This window comes from Mirounga leonina, unplaced genomic scaffold, assembly GCF_011800145.1.
Source record: "Mirounga leonina isolate KUSES-001 unplaced genomic scaffold, KU_Mleo_1.0 Mir_94, whole genome shotgun sequence".
Classification (NCBI taxonomy): domain Eukaryota; kingdom Metazoa; phylum Chordata; class Mammalia; order Carnivora; family Phocidae; genus Mirounga; species Mirounga leonina.
The window spans coordinates 4,009,204-4,026,507 of record NW_023270855.1 but is presented as its reverse complement, the minus strand read 5'-3'; the positions used below and the strand labels follow the sequence as shown (position 1 = coordinate 4,026,507).

Genomic DNA, 17,304 nt, shown 5'->3' with positions numbered 1-17,304 from the left:
GAGGAGGAACAGGAGGAGGAGCAGGAGGAGGAACAGGAGGAGGAGCAGGAGCAGGAGGAGGAGGAGGAGCAGGAGGAGGAGCAGCAGGAGGAGGAGCAGGAGGGGGAGCAGGAGGAGCAGCAGCAGGAGCAGGAGGAGGAACAGGAGGAGGAGGAGCAGGAGGAGCAGCAGGAGGAGGGGGAGGAGCAGCAGGAGGAGGAGGAGCAGGAGCAGGAGGAGGAACAGGAGGAGGAGGGGCAGGCAGTGATGATTCTGGGCTGGCAGCCTGCAGCCTCTCCTGCCAGGGCAGTGCTCACACCTGTGGTGTCCGGGGGATGGCCCAGGGCCAGCTGCCCGCTGAGTTACACGCTGCCCTAGATCAGGGCCGCTGGAAAGGGTCCCTGACGTGGAAGTGCACGTGCAGGGCATTTCCAGGAAGGGCTCTGGGGAGACAGACCTGTAAGGAAGCAAGGGAGAGAAGGGGCTGTGTTGTAGCCCCCGCAGAGGCTTCAGCTGGTCCCACGAGATGCTCTGGGGCTGGGATGGCCCTTTAGAGTTGTCCCCAGCTGAGGCAGGGAGACCAGGTCTTGGTAGCCAGCATCAACCGGTCATTGGCTGGAGTTGCCCCGAGGAGGGGCATGACCTTGGGTGAGGTGTTCCGTGCTGGCAGAGCAGCTCCTAGGAGGAACTCGCCTTGGAGGATCAGCGGCCACACCCCGGGCAGCGGGGCGGTGAGTGTGGGTCCTGGAGGAGGACCCGGACGGACACCACAGTGTCCACTACGCAAACCAGCCCATGAGACGGTAGCCTAAGGGAACAAGGCCATCCTGGCCCTCTGCCTTCCTTCTGCTCAGCTGGCCCACAGAGCTCCTGAGGCAGACTGCCTGTGCTGGAAGACTGGTCCCCACGCTTCCTAACTCTGACTCCCTGGTGCCTTAGCTTCCTCACCTGTAGAATGGGGATGAGGATAATAAATCTGCCTCTGTGTGGAGCATTTAGAACAGCGGCTGAACAAAGTGAGCAGCTTTTATTGAGCCTGGAGCTCATTTCTGAGAAATTGTCCCTACTCTTAGCCAAGTCCAACACAAAAACGTCATGCAGCACTGTAAATAACTTAAAGGTCAGAGTAACAACAGCCACATCTCTGAAAGCCTCCTTCGGCCTGGCACTATACCTTTGGTCCTTCGGCCCTGGCCGTGCCACCAGGGGGTGCGTTCCACTGAACGAGGGGACAAAACCAAGGCTCACGGAGGTGGCATACCTTGCCCACCAGTGTCCCGGCCAGGGTCTGGTGGATGATACAGTTGGGGTAACAGAAGAGAGTGTAATGGAGGGATTACTTCAAGGGGTGTGGGCAGCATTTGGGGCATCCTGTGAGGGCTGTTGCAGTACCGAGTGTTGGCGACACTGGGGAGCTCTTACTACCTGGAGGCCTGAAGGGGCAGGGAAGGGAACATGTCACTGGAGAGAGTATAGCTGGAGGAGGGGGGCCACTTAGGAGCCGTGGTTATAGGTAGGGGAATGCAGTGAGAGCCACCATATGGCCCCACAGAGAGGGAGTCTGGGGACTAAGTGTCCCAGCCTCTCTTTCTTCCTGCTCTCCAGTCTTCTGTGGGGTCTCCCACTGGCTGGACCTGACCAGGGGCTGGGGGCAGGGGGCCTATGGGCATAGTGTTCACACGTGAGCCTCCGGGCTGGAGAAGGGGGCAGACAGACTGCCCAGCATATCTGGGCTCTCACGGGAGTTGAGCGATGGAGCCAGCCTTGATGCCAGCGGGGCCCCCATCTTGTCGGGCTCCTTGGGAATGTGCCCGTGAGGTAGGGAGCACCGGAAGTGGCCCATGTGCGGTAAGGGACATCCCTTATCACACACAGAGGATGAGGGGCTAGTGTTCAGCTCGGCTGGTGCAAGTGGTTTGGGTCACATGCTACTTGGGGTGGCTAGGGCATGGAGGCCTGGCAGAGGAAGCCAGCAGGACTGGGTGACCATCCTGCTCAGGTCACCTCCCTTCTGTGGAAACCAAACATCAGCCCTAGGGAGATGAGGCCTCTGCGCCCCACAGACCTGCCCCCTGCTTTCTGTGCCTTTCCTTGACCAATGGCCAGCTTCCCCAGGTGATCCAGCTCACTCAGGGTTTGTCCACAGAAGGTTCTGGAACCAGGTGTCCTGCTGGGGAGAGGTGGTTAGGATCTGAGGGTGGGAGCAAGCACCAGTGGTAACAGGGATGGGGGGAGACACTGCAGGCATGAGTGGGCGGTGTGTGGGGAGAAGAGGTGGCAGCTTGGGGGCTTCATAAAGATACCCTGGGCTCCCGTGCCAGGTGCCAGCAGTATGGACAAGCTTCCACATCGCTGCTCCCCTGCCTGTGCCCTTCTAGGGCCGTGCCCATACATCTCAGCATTCATGAATGAAATAGGAAAACTCACCGGGCTAGGGCTGTTGGATGAGATGCCCTGCACCAGGCCCCGATTGCCCTTCTCGCACTTAATCCCCGCTGTTTCTTCTGAGGAACAACTTGCTCCTACTTTACAAGAAGGAGCAAATCACTGAGGTTGCATCTGGTTACAAGTAACAAAACATCTTACTGAAGTGGTTTCAATGATAGGAGTTGGCTTTTTCTTGCAAAATAAAGTCTGGATGAAGTTTTTTTTTTCAGAGGCTCAACAATTCTCCGAGGGCCTGGGTTGTTTCTATCCTGCTGGTCCGCCATTGTCCCCTTGTCAGCCTCTGGTTCTCTTGGTCACAAGATGGCTGCCTAAGCGCCAGGAATCACACTCTCACATCACAGCATCCAAAGATAGGAAACGAGAAGTCACTCTCTCAGGCCTCTGTTTTTATCAAGTGGTGTCTTGGGTTTTTAGCCTCTGTGGTCAGAGGCAGGCTGGTTGTGATGAGGAAATGGACAGCCAGACAGGAAGCGTGCCCTGCTCCCTTTGGTCATTTTTGTCATCACTGGCATGTGGTGACCAGAGGTAAGATTTGAACCAGGGTTCTTGGGCTACCTAGGTAGCTTTAGATTGCTTTCCATCACAACATGTTGTCATGTAGAGACCGATTCTGATTGCCTGAGTCACTGCTCATTACCTGGGGTGCAAATGGTCCAGAACTGACCCCTCCTGCAGAGGAGGCAGCCTGGCCAACAGTGGAGGGGTCAAAGGAAAGGAAGCAGCAGATACCCAGCTAACCCCAGTCTCTAGCCCTCAAGGTCCTGGCCTCCCCAAGGCCCTTTCAAGCAAACCAATCTTTAGCCAGTCCATGCTGTGACTTAAAACCTATGGACTGGCTATCAGCTTTACAAAAAGCATCTCTCCTATAAATAAAGGGAGCTGTGTATTTATCCATTAGGATATTTTAAGGTACAGGAAAGCCAGCTTCAAAACAAAGGAAATTCATCAATTCATGGAACTGAATGGTCCTGGGGTAATGCATTCAAGTCCAGCTTGATCCAGGATGCAGATGATATTCCTAGGAACCAGTTGCACATACCCATCATCCTCTTTTTTTCTCAGTCCTGCTTTCCTAGTTAGCTCCATTCTCACACCCATATGATTGCAAGATACCTATCCATAGCTCTGGCCCTTGCATTCCTTCTTCACATCTGGCGGGAAATAACCAGAAAGGTTCTTATCTTTTCTTCACACTGAATCCTCAGGACTTGTTTTGATTGGCCCTGACTGGCCTGAGTCAAGATCCTATCCTTGGCAATGACCAGTGGGATCTGGGAGCAATGAGAAGTGGGAACCATGAGCAATGAGCAGTGGGATCTGAGAACAATGAGCAATGGGACCTGGGAGTAATGACTGGTGGGAACTGAGAGGAATGGGCAATGGGAACTGGGAGGGATGAGCAGTGGGAACTGGGAGTAATGACTGGTGGGAACGGGAGGGATGAGCAGTGGGAACTGGGAGGGATGACTCGTGGGATCTGGGAGGGATGAGCAGTGGGATCTAGGAGTAATGACTGGTGGGAACTGAGAGGGATGGCAGTGGGATCTGGGAGAGGTGAGCAGTGGGACCTGGGAGGAATGGGCAATGGGATCTGGGAGTAATGACCGGTGGGACCTGGGAGCGGTGAGCAGTGGGAACTGGGAGGGCTGAGCAGTGGGATCTGGGAGGGATGACTGGCAGGAGCTGGGAGCCATCGCTGACAGGGTGACTGCAGTCAGGGTGGCTGTGGGAAAGCCTCACTGAGGAGTCAATGTTTGCAGAGCTCCGAAGGCCACACCAGCCTTGCCGTGCAACAAGCAGAGCACTGGAGAAGGGCACTGGGAGCGGGAGAAATCCGTGCTGGCCGAGTCCTGCCGGCGTTCAGTGCGTAGGGCGGGATGCTCTGAGAAGAGGGCCATTTTTGGCTGCCCTTGAAGCGTTGGGGGGGTTAGACCATGGAGGGAGGAATAGAGCTGCACACCTGGAGGAGGGCGTGGCAGGAGGCACGGACCGCCATGGGGTGGGCTATCCTCCTGGACTGTGTGGGGGCTTCATGTTCTTCCCAGTGGCCTCAATGTGGGAGGGTATGTGAGAGGAAGAAGTGGAATTCAATGCTGAGAGACAGCTTTTGGTTTTTAAAAATTAGACGTCCCTCAGAACGCTTTGGAGGGTATCGGAGGCTCCCAGTCATAGGAGTGCCATGCGGCATGGACTGGGTGGGAGCCGATGTCGCTGCCTGACCTCGCTCAGAACCCCTTCCGCCTCCCAGAAGTTCACCCCCCAGATCCTCTGGGCAGCCCCAAGAGTCTGCCATGGCCCAGGAGGCCACCTTCAATAGCATCTATTTGGTGTTACGAATCAAGGAATTTTCTGGAGCCAAGTTTCTCCCAAGGCCCCTCCCAGGCCCAAGAATCCCGCCCTGGGTAATTCTGGGCTCTGGGCAGCGCCTGGTACATTATTGGCACTTCCTGGGGGACATGTCAGAAAGAGATTGATTTTTCTCCCTCCAGCGGTGCAGAAAATCCTTCCTGCCCTCCAGACAGGTTTGGGGCTGGGTTGGGGGGCAGAGAAGCAGACTGAGAGTAGCCCTGCCCTACCCTGTGCAGGAATCCGCACCACAGACCCCAGCTGCTGCTGCCCTCCCCAGAGCCCCCCATCCAGGTCTGGTCGCGTGGTGGGGAGGGCTGGCCTCTCACTGAGCAGGGATCTGCTATCCTGTGACTCCTCTCCAACTGAAGTCCCCATTGTGCCCTCTGGATGGACACATAGTCCCTCCCACTCACCCTGCCCCAGGACAGACCTGCAGAGCAGATGGGGCAGTGACCAAGGACACCCAGAAACTTCCTTCTCTAGGCTGAGCAGCTCCAGCTTCTTAGGTATGGGGTCTCCAGCCCTTTCCCCTATACATACTCTATCTGTCTCTGTCCATCTGCTGGGGTGTAGTTCAATTCTGAAAATCGCATAGCAATCTCCTCCCTTACTGTGGGTCCCAGACCTCAGTTAATATGACCTCAGGTTTTTTAGCAGCTTATTAGTGTGGTCATGTAAAGCTTTCAGTCTTTCTCAGACTCTCCTATCCTGTGCTTTTGTAATCTTTTTTTTTTTTTTTTTTAAATACCAAAGATTATAGGTGTTTACCTCACTTCTGGCTGGTTTCAACCACATGTTTTAGTCTGTGAAGTGACTGAATCCTGCCTGGGGCTCTAGTCACATTATCTCCTGTGGGCACCCATGCTGACTAGGGCCAGATTTCAGTGGCACCAAAAGACTCCCCAGATGTCCTTCTTCCGGGGTATTCACTGTGCCAGAAATTTCCCCATCATGCCCTCAATGCATGCTCTTCCTCTAACCTGGTCCTTCTTTGGGTTCCTTGTTTCAGTGCATAGTCTCCTTATCCATGAGAGGCCTGTGAGCTGCCCTGGGCCCCCGACAAACTCCCCATGGATCATTCACCAAGCATTGCTGATTTTCCCCTCCTGTCCCCTCCTGCCACCATCTATGTCAGAGCCACTGTCGTCTCTGGCTTGGGTGATGGGGACGGTTTCTTTCCACATCTCCACCCTGCCACTCCGACCTTCTCTAACCTAATTTCTGTTCTGTCTGGAATGATCTCGAAAAGTGTCATTCGGACCTCACCATTCCCCTGCCTGAAAGGCCCTCAGTGGCACTCCTTAGCTTGCGGGTGATCCAGGCTCCTCCCTGCCCTGAGGCCAGCCCCCCTGCCCCTTCCCATTTCTCTCGTGGGCAGGCCACATCCCTCCTACCTCTGGGCCTTGGCATGTGCTGTTTCCTGGTCTGAAATGCCCTTTTCCCATCCTGCTAAGTTTGGCTGATTCTATTTGATCCTTCCTGTTATTTGGCTGCCAGCTCAGCCTTTGCCTTCTTGGGGGAAGCTTCCTGAAGCTGCACACAAGAGCAGCTACTCTTGGGTCAAAAGTTTTCTCTGCATTCTGTTCCACTCCTTCATAGAATGCACCAAATTTATAGATTCAGGAGGGTTATTATGGCTGCTCCTGGCTTGGATCTGTAGGCCCAGAGAAGGCAGGGATAGCATCTCCCTGCATCACGGTCCTCCCAGGGCCCCTGCAGTGGGGGTGATACCGAATAGCACACAGGTGGTGTTCAATGTAAAATGAGTCAGTGAATGAATATGAATAGACACACACTAGGTCCTTCTTTCTGCTTCCTACTGGTCAGTACCTTCTCCACGCCAGGCTTTCTCTGCCAGAGGCTAGGGAGGTGGAGGTGAATGGCCTGGCCCCAGCCTCTGAGGAATGTCACAGGTGGGGTTCTCCAGAAGCAGAGGCTGAGATGGAGTTGTAGGTCCAAGCTGTTCAGTAGGGCTCAGCAAAGGGAAAGGGGAGGAGCAGGACTGGGCTGAGGTGGTGCTGCGATGGTGGCCAGACAAAGCCTTGGAAGGAACTCTGGAGCAGGTACTGCCCATCCAGCTGGCCAGACCTGTTACCCCTGCCTCTCTCAGCCTCTGGCTGTCGCCCACCTGGGAAGGCTGCAGTTCTGCAGGTGGGACAGGCCCTGGAGTATCTGACAGCTGGGGGTGTATGCTGATTCCATTCCCGGTCCCATGACGTGCTGGAGCTGGCTCCTATGGGCTCACAAGACCCAGTGTTAAAGATTCAGGGATTTGTGAGCCAATTGTTAAATCATTTGTAGCTTAAAATCAGCCGTGATAGGAACATTTATCCCAAAGAAATTAGCAAACACTGTAAAAGGTACAAAAGGGCTTTTTGCCCCCCCTGAAATTTACTAGTACATCACTAGCTGTAGCTTTGATACAAGACTTCCCTTGAAGGGGCATCTGAATGGTATATCTCCATGTCCACCACAAAGACCCGCTGGCCTGATGGGAGATGCTGACAGATGGACAGTCTCACAGGGCAAAGGTGACAGGTATCAATAGCCCAGGACAGCCATAAAGACAATGAGGGAGTCACTGACAATCAAGGAAGGCTTCCTGGATGAGGTGACTTTTTTCTGACATGATAGCATATTCAAAAGGCACAAAAGGCAATCCCATAAGTAAGGCTCCTGTCTCCCCAGATCCCTGGCACTGGGTGCCCTCCCCGGAAGTAGCTACTCTTACCAATTTCTCATGTATTCTCCAGAGATATTATTCTGTGCTCTTACTAACACTCATGCGCACATCTTTTCTTCCTCACACAAATGAGCTCACGCTCTGCGTACTTTTCTGCACCTTGCTTTGTTCTCTTCACTGTGTCTCTTGCAGATCAGCCTTCCTTAGTAAGTACAGAACTGCCCGGTTCTCTTTAACAGCTGCAGGACATTCCAGTTCACAGAAGTGTCAGAATTTATATAACCAGTCCCCACTGGCGGATCTTTTGATTCTCTCAGCCTTTTGATATTTCAGATAACGCCTCCGTGAGGCACTTGGTCATTTGGCACATGCGTGAGCCTCCCCAGAGGGTACATATCCAATGGTGGAATTGTTGGGTTGAGCCTCTGAGATGGCAGTAAAGATTAACTGGGTAAGGAACAGGGGGCCAAGCCAAGAGGTGGACAAGGATGGGCATGGCAGTCAAGAGGAAGGGGCTCGTTCTCAGCTCGCCTCAGGGGAGCGGCATATGGCTGCTGGGGTCATGGCCAGTATACTGGGCGCACTCAGACAAGGAAATTAAGGAGACTTTAGGAAGGGATGGCTGTCCAACAACTGATGAACAGGGGACAGCCTGTGGCATATCCATACGACAGAGTATTATTCAGTCATGGAAAGGAAGGCCGTATTGGTACATGCTACGCCATGCTACACGGATGGACCTTGAAAACATTCTGCTGAATGAAGGAAGCTAGACCCACAAAAGGCCACCTAGTGTATGAAGCCATTTATGTGAAATGTCTAGAATGGGCAAATCATAAAGACAGAATGCTAGTTAGTGGCTGCCTGAGACTGAGGGGAAGGGAGAAATAGGGAGTGACCCCTAACAGGTATGGAGTGTCTTTCTAGGGAGATGAGAATGAGGGGCCCAGGGGGGAGCGAGCATGAGGGGTACCTTTCGGGACTTCCCTCCTGCCCTCTAATCCCCCACCAGGGCTTCCACTGGTCAGGCCCACCTAGAGGTGACAGCTGCATCCCATCGGTCCCATGACCGATATGCACCAGGCCCAACCAACCAATCACCAGCAGCAATGGTCGGGGACCGTGTAGTCTCCTTGGGGCGTGAAGCAGGAAGCAGAAGCATGGGGAGTGGTCTGGAGAGACTACGGAGGCACACTCTGATCTTGCTTATGTCCTTCCCTTTCTCTGAGCCTCCCTTTCTTCACCTGTGAAATGGGAATGATAACGTCCATCTCTCAGGGAGTGTCAGGAAAATCAGACAGGGCTCTGGAAACACCATATCAGTTAAAGAGGAGCATGGATACAAAGCCAAGACAGACAGAGTTGGAAGACAGAGAGACAGCATCAGAAGCAGCTTTGGAAATCATCTAGTTTAGACCCTTGGGTTCAAAATGGGGAAATTGAGGGCCAGCGAGGGTACCCGGCCAGTCAGCAGCAGACACAGCCCAGTCTCAGCGCTGGAGACCACCCCTGCATACAACTTCTCTTCTGAGATCGTTTCCTTAAAAATAGACTTTATTTTTCAGATCGGTTTTAGGTTCACAGCAAAACTAAGCAGAAGGGACAGAGATCTCCCATACACCCCCTGCCCCCCACACACGAAGTCTCTCTGCACCAGAGAGACACATTTGTTACAACCAATACGAGGTCCTTATAAGTCCTGACTTGTGTTCCTGGCCTCCACTGGCTTCCCTGTCCACTCATGATAAAATCCCACCTCGTAGCCGACCAGCAGCCACAGGTGGAGAAGAGAAGGGAACACGTTCCGTTCATCAGGCAAAACGTGAACCCTGTAGCAGCCACTTCTTGTTTCCCCGAAAGTCCCCCCAGTCCGCTAAGCTGAGGCCCCTTGCTGTGTTCAGACCCCCGGCCACCGGTGGGGTGGGAGGCGGGAGAACTCCGTGTTCTCCAGAGACCCTCTGAGACACCTGACCCTGGGCCTCACAGATTTATTTTCCCCTTTACTTTCCTGCTGCATCGAGGCCTCTCTGCATCACAGGATGGTAAAATGGCAGCCCCCAAGCAGTCGTATGTTGCTGCTCTGTAAGCTGGGACCCAGCAGTGCCGCCAGGGCCATAAAATACTGACATGGATCCGTCCCAGCTGCACAAGCCCTCTGAATGCCCGTCCCCGCATCATCGTTGCTCCCGGGATCCTCTGGACTTCCCCTCCAGCCAGCCAGGCAGGGCCTCGCAGACCCTGAACAGTCAGGGGGCGATGCTCAGGCTCGCTGCATGCTGGTCGTGGAATAGTTTGAATGCACCCTGTTGGTGAATTTACCTTTGGGCATTTCTTGGGCACCTGCTGTGTGCCAAGCACTGGGAAAGTGCATGGGGTTGTGTCTTCTCAGAGCCCGTAGACCCTCGGACTACACGTGTCATTGAATCACAATCCAGACTCTCCCAGTGTAAAAGGAAGCTTATCCTGAAGTCCCTCTGGACAGCTGAGAAGCTGGTAGTCAGTCAGCCTGGCCTCTGGGGGTGGGAGCGGGGCGTGCAAAGAATGTGGCTTTGTCCCACACTTGTTTCCTCTGCTGTTGTCCCCTGCCTCGGGGAGAGGGCTGGGTGCCCACCCGGATGCCCGTCTGGGTGGCCAGTTCTGGCCAGGGCAGCTGTGATTATGCCCAGCTTAGCGCGGATATAATGCAATCACTGAGACTCGGAAAATGCAGAGTTTGCAGGGTTAACAGGCTGGACATCATCTGATTAGGGGCCCACACAAATACTACCATGGCCTCAGGCCAGCTGTGGCCTCATGGGAAGAGGGAGGCAATGTGCGGGAGGCTGCGTTCAGCGCGAGGGGCAGCTGCACCCAGCCTGACCCCGGAGCCTGACCCCCGGCACGGGGGCTCCTGGCCCGGCACCCGCCACACGAAAACAGTGGGTGTCACAGCCTCAAAAATACAACCTAAGGTTTTTTCACTAAAACCTTCCAGAGACTTTTTAGAAAACCCACTCTATTAAGGTATAATTCACACACCATCCCCAGTACACTTATGGAAAGCGTACAGTTCCGCACTCTCGAGCATAGTCTCAGGTATGTTCCACCATCATAATTTTCGAGTATTTTCATTACCTCAGAAAGGAACGTGTACCCTCAGGCGTCACTCATCTCCCCCAGCCTCTTCCCACACCGCTAGTCTACCTTCTGTCTCTATAGATTTGCCTATTCTGGACATCGCATATAAATGCAGTCGTACAATTGGTGTCTTTTGTGTCTGGCTTCTGTCCCTGAGCATAATGCTCCCAAGATCCATCCATGTTGTAGTGTATGTCAGCACTTCATTCCTTTTTATGGCTGAATAATGTTCCATTGTGTGGATGTGCCACATTTTGTTTATCCATTCATCAGTTGATGGACAGTTGGGTTGTGTCCACTTTTTGGCGATTATGAAGAATGCTGCTGTTCACATTGGTTTACAAGTTTTTATGGGCGTATGTTTTTATTTCTCCTGAGTATATACTTAGGAGCAGAATTGCTGGCTGGGTGTCTTAGTCTTTTTAGGAGGCAAAGTGCCACAGACTGGGTGACTTATAAACAACAGACATTTATGTCTTACAGTTCTGGAGGCCAGAAGTCCAAGATAAGTCACCAGCATGGTCGCCTTCTGGGAACGCCCTCTTTCTGGTTCAAAGCCAGTGCCTTCTTGCTGTGTCCTCACATGGTGGAAGGGGCTAGGGGTCTCTCTGGAGCCTCTTTTATAAGGCATTCATCCTATTCACGACAGCTCCGCCCTCATGACTTAAGAATCTCCCAAAGGCCCCACTTACTGTCTCCCCGGGGGGAGGGGGCTAGGGGGGCTGGGAGGGCAAGGGGGGGTTAGGATTTCAACACATGAATTTGGGGGGTGGGACTCAAACATTCAGGTCATAGCACTGGGCCATACGATAACCCTGTATTTCACATTTTGAGGAACTACCAGATAGTTTTCCACAGGGCTGCTCCATTTCACATTCCCACCAGTAGTGTGTGAAGGTTTCCATTTCTCCATACCCTTGCTAACACTTGCTATGTCTGTATTTCTTCTGTCAGCCATCCTAGAGGGTGTGAAGTGGCTATTTTGATTTGCATTTGCCTGATGCCTAATGATGTTGAGCATCCTTTCATGTGCTTAGCGGCTGTTGTACCCACTGCATTTTTATAAATTATAACATATAGCTTCTGTGCAAAAAAGCACACAGGACATTTATATTGATTTAAAAGAAGAATTATAGGGTGCCCGGGAGGCTCAGTCCTTAAGCGTCTGCCTTCGGCTCGGGTCATGATCCCAGGGTCCTGGGATCGAGTCCCACATCGGGCTCCCTGCTCAGCGGGAAGCCTGCTTCTCCCTCTCCCACTCCCCCTGCTTGTGTTCCCTCTCTCGCTGTGTCTCTCTCTGGCAAATAAATAAAATCTTTAAAAAATAAAAATAAAAGAAGAATTATAAAGCATCCGTATCAAGAAGCAGACATTGCCAGCACCCCAGAAGTGCCCCAGGTGACCCCTGTCAACCACAGCCCCTCGCGCCCCACCCTGGAGACAGCCACCGTCTTGATATTTGTGACCCTCATTTCTTGACTTCTTATTATACTTTCCGCCTCTCTAGGTGCCCCCGAACAATACAATCCACTTTTGCCTACTTTTGAACCTGATACAGATGAACTCATTCCGTGGACGTCTTTTCCAATTGCTTTTTTCCCTCCCCACTGTATTTCTGAGCTTGACCTCTGTTGGTGTGCTTTGCCGTAGCTGTTCGTCGTCACTGTCCTGTAGTGTCCCGCTGAGCGCACCCCTCAGCTTATCCATCCCACCAGGGCTGGCCATACGGAGAGTGCCCAGTGTGAAGATACCGTGAGACCACACTGGGCCCTCTCCATATGTCCTTCAATGCTGCTGCTATGAACGTCCTTGAACCTGGTTCCTGTGCACACAAGCATTTGATTCTCTCAGGTATATGCCTTGGAAGTGAAATTTCTGAGCCATAGGTCAGCGTGTCTTATCAGACACCGTGCAGTGTATGCACACCCACCGGCCGTGCTGAGGGTTCTAGGTGCCCCACATCCTCAGTATCGTCCGAATCCATTTTGAGTGTCCCCCAGCATGAAACTTCTGACTGCACTGCAATCCCAGTCAGCCAGAACCCACTGCCGAACCCTGCCCCCAAAGCGCATCGCCACACCCCCGAGCCTTTTCTTGCTTGCTCTTTTCCCATGCTTCTCAGGCCCAGGCGGGGAGGCGGGCTGGACGCTGGGGAACTATCTCCTCACTGACAACCAAAAGGGACATCTGTGTTATCTGGGGGGCTGCTCATCCCAGTAGCAGCTGCGCGTGTGTGCAGGTTGTATGAGGACGACAGCGCACGGTAGGTGCTCTGTCACACTAGGTGTCCTGGAATCAGAGCATTCAGCCAACTGAAATCTCTGTCCCAGAACATTCTGGATGCTGTGGCATTGCTGGCTCATTTGATTCCAGATACTGTGGTTGAAACAGGGTGGTGCTCCCTACCCGTTGAGTCCACTGACCCAAGCACTGGTCACCTCCTCCTGGAAGCAGAGCTCACAGGACTGGGAGGACCCTGAACAGGAGCCCATCCTTGGAGACAGGAAACTTATCTTGTCACCTCTGTGTCCTCAGCACCCGCACCGGCCCAGGCCCAGAGGCAGAGCTAATGACTATTTTTTGAATGTCTGATTCTGTTCCAGCACCCTGGCTTTCGCCAAGAAAAGATGGAATTGACTTCATTCCATGTTTCAGTGAAGGCGGCTGAGGCCCAGAAAGGGGGTGTGACAATTCCAAGGTCACAAAGCAAGTCAGCAGAGCCACCAAGCAGTTGATTCACAACCCTCAGCAGTAAGACCCTTGCCTTTGAATGCCCCACAGACCAGCTCCAGGACTTAGCTGAGCCTCAGTTTTTACCCCTCTAAAATGGAATCATGCTAACCTCATAGAGTTAAATAATGCCACATACGAAAACATGGGCCCAGTGCGTGTACAGGTGATTAATAAATGTTCAGTCATTTACTCATTAATCCACTCTTTTTTTCACTCTATAACAGGCAAAGTTAATTTGCCAGTCCAGATGAAGACCATGAAAATGCTCATACACTGTGACCCAGAAACTGTGCTCACTAGTACATCCCCATCCCAGTGCCTGGTACACAGTAGGAGCTTCATAAATGTCTGTTGGGATAAAATCGGGCTGAAGATGATGAGAAAGGAAGAGAAGCTTTAGTTCCAAAGATACTTCCTTCTATAATATAGTTTAAACAAAGAAAGAAGAAAGAAGGCAGGGAGAGAAAAGATTTTAAAAAGAACAAACCCCAAAGCCTGAAAACAAGCTAAATATCCAGTACCACGGGGGGTTGGTAAATGTTGCTTTCTTTGCTTGCAGGGATATTCCAAGGCAGGGGTCAGCAAAATATGGCTCACGGGCCAACTGCCCACGTACCAGCCATTAGTTTTGCCTGTCCTTGAACTTCGTTATCAGTGGGATCACACAGTTGGTTCTTTCTGGCATCCAACTTCTTTCACTCAGCATTACATCTTAGAGATCTGTTCTTTTTGTGTGTATTAGTTCATTCTTTTCTGTTGCTGTCAGGTGCTTCGTTGTATGATTACAGTTAGTTACAATTATCATCCCCGTTTTGCATACGGGGAAACTGCAGCACAGAGGACTCAAGGAGGTTGCCCAAGGGCACACAGCAGGTTGGTGTTAGATCTGGGATTTAAACCCAGAGTCCAGCATCTGTGCTTCTCGTTCCCCGTATAGTGCTGCATCTCAGTGCTATGGCGATGGGAGCCTGAGGGGAATTGGGAACTCAGAAGAAGAGGCACACCATGTAGCCTGGAGGGCAGGGAAAGCTGCCAGGGAAGGCTAAATCAGAGCCAGGGTTCCCAGCCTCGGGTGTTCACCGTGCCTGGCAGATGTCATAAGTGGTCAAAGCAGAGGACCTCTGAGGTCGGGGAGGCAATATGGAGTGGTGGGGACTGTGGCAGATTGAGGGATGCCAGCCAGGGAAGGAGGCAGCTGCTGGGACAGCTCCCGGTGTTGCTGCCACGTGACCGTGCTGGCAGAGGCTGTGGGGAGAGGACGGCCATGCTGCCCTCCCCGTAGGTCAGCCCTCAGCTGTGCCAGTTAGTAAATGATTTGACTCTCACCCTAGAGTTGCCAGATGCCCTTTCTGTTTGCCAAAACACAGAAACCAACCAACCAACCAACCCCGGAAGTCTATCTGCTGGTTTTTAAATGTTGGTTCAAAAATGATTTTAAACCTGTGCAGGCCAGGGGCACCTGGGTGGCTCAGTCGGTTAAATGTCTGCCTTCGGCTCAGGTCATGATCCTGGGGTCCTGGGATCGAGTCCCGCATGGGGCTCCCTGCTCAGCGGGGAGTCTGCTTCTCCCACTTCCTCTGCCCCTCCCCGGCTCGTGCTCTCGCTCTCCATCTCTCTCTCTTAAATAAATAAATAAAATCTTTTAAAAAATAATAAAAAATAAATAAAGCTGTGCAGGTCAAAGAGAACCCTCTGTGTGCCCTGGACTGGCCTGAACTGACCTGAGCACCAATCTAAGGACCAGATAGGAGTTGGGAGGGGCCGGGAGAGCAAGTGAGCTCCAGGTAGAAGCACAGCACAGAGGCCAGGGGTGAGAGGGATTTGAAACCAGGTCTGAGACCCCCACCACAAAGAACCACAAAAGCCCAAGCCGGGTAGGCTGGGCGAGGCTGGGCGGGGCTGGGCGGGGCTGGGCGGGGGTGGGCCGGGCTGGGGGCCGCCCAGGACCGCTGCTTGCAGTGTGCAGTGACATGCGCTGTGCTCTTCCCTGCCCGCCCCTGCAGATCCTGGAGGAGAACATGAAGCTGGAATGTAAGTGCCACGGTGTGTCTGGCTCGTGCACCACCAAGACATGCTGGACCACGCTGCCGCAGTTCCGGGAGCTGGGCTACGTGCTCAAGGACAAGTACAACGAGGCTGTCCACGTGGAGCCCGTGCGCGCCAGCCGCAACAAGCGGCCCACCTTCCTGAAGATCAAGAAGCCGCTGTCGTACCGCAAGCCCATGGACACAGACCTGGTGTACATCGAGAAGTCGCCCAATTACTGCGAGGAGGACCCGGTGACGGGCAGCGTGGGCACGCAGGGCCGCGCCTGCAACAAGACGGCCCCGCAGGCCAGCGGCTGCGACCTCATGTGCTGTGGCCGCGGCTACAACACCCACCAGTACGCCCGCGTGTGGCAGTGCAACTGCAAGTTCCACTGGTGCTGTTATGTCAAGTGCAACACCTGCAGCGAGCGCACCGAGGTGTACACGTGCAAGTGAGCCCGGGACTCGGCGGCTGGGCGCCTCCAGCTGCAAGTCAGACTGCAGGGGGGACCGGACAGCTTCCGGCTGCAGTCACCCTGGCAGGTCTTGTCCGGGATCTCGGCGGGGGAATGCTGAGCTTGTCTTTTCTGCTGTGGGGACACCTCTCCTGGGTTTTCTGCAGGCGCCCGGTGGAAAGATCTCCCCAGAGCCCTGGACTGTTCTCTTCCACACCCACTGCTGCTCCGCCCCACCCCACACACTGCCTGGTGGGGCCCTCCTCGGCTGGAGCAGAGCCTTTTGCACCAGGAGCTCTGGGCCCTGGGGCCTCAACATAGCAATATTTAACAATTTATTCTGATAAAAAATAATATTAATTTATTAAATTAAAAAAGAATCCTCCCACCTCATCGGGATCCGTTTTCTGCAATCAAAGTGGACTGCTTGCTTTCCTTGCGGGATAATTTTGTTGCTAGGACAAGGAGTCAAGTAGAACTGTACATAATTATCCTTTATGCAGATATTTCTACTAGTTGATTTTGCAAGTACCGCCCCCCCCCTTGCAGCACTAGATGTTTAAGAGCAGACGTCCTTTATACATATATAGATATATATACACACACGTTTATATTTTTTTGCTGTTTGCTGCTACTTATCCAGAAATTTAAGCTGGTCCAGATTTGGAGTCGTCTCCCAGATTATGATTCCCATCCTTTAGTCCTCCCCAGCTCAAACTTACACCAGTAGAAGAATCCAGTTTGGAATACAGAGAGAGAGGAAAGATAATAATAAAACTCCCAGCAGTTTCCATCTTTTGGAAAGTGAGCCACTGGATAAGAGAGAATATTTTGTAAGAGACTATTTTTATATGAATATTTTATTTATATCGAGTCTGCCTGTATGATTCCATGGCCTGTGCTTCTTCTTAATTCTGGTACTTGCTTTGGGGTAAGGAGGAGCGAGGCCTGGTTCCCATGGGGACCCTCACATAGCTGGGTTCTCGAGTTCTGTTGGCCAAGCAGGCAGAAGTGGCCCCTGGATGCCTGGGTTGGGGTGTCATTGGTATTACCTGGGAAAGGAATCAGATCCCCAGCCTACGCCTTTTGAGCAAGGTCACTGTGATGAGCCATGTGGCGGGCAGGCCCGTGCCCTTGGCATTGGGTGACCATTAGAGGGCTTGATGGTTCGCCACATGGCAAAACCAGCTCAGGGAGCCCGCTGCTCACCAGGATGCCCCTCCCATTGCCGTGGGTCCTGACAGGTGAGGCACAGTCCTCAGTTACGGAGCAGAAAAACTGGGGTGAGGGATCCCATGAGTAGCAGGGCTCAACAGGGCTTCCTGGATGTCGCGGTCCTAGAGCAGACCGGCAGAGAGTTGTGGATGAGTCCTCTTTGCTCTGGGTCCACCTATATCCAGTGCCTGCCAACCTGCAAAGCTCTCCTCCGAGAGGCTGTGGGTGTTCTAATATGTGTCCGTTTGCATTTCTGTGTGCATGTGTGTGTGTTTGTGTGTGTGTGCGTGACCTTTGG

At 53.0% G+C, this 17,304-nt stretch overlaps 1 protein-coding gene across 1 annotated transcript in view; it reads left to right on the top strand.

Annotated features, from left to right (window-relative positions):
• Positions 1 to 15,792, top strand: part of WNT7A (Wnt family member 7A) — a 62,445-nt gene extending 46,653 nt beyond the window's left edge. The window contains exon 4 of the mRNA XM_034996894.1: positions 15,313 to 15,792. Within this exon, the coding sequence (XP_034852785.1) occupies positions 15,313 to 15,792 (480 nt within the window). The remainder of the gene's footprint in view (positions 1 to 15,312) is intronic.
• The last annotated feature ends 1,512 nt before the right edge of the window (positions 15,793 to 17,304 follow it).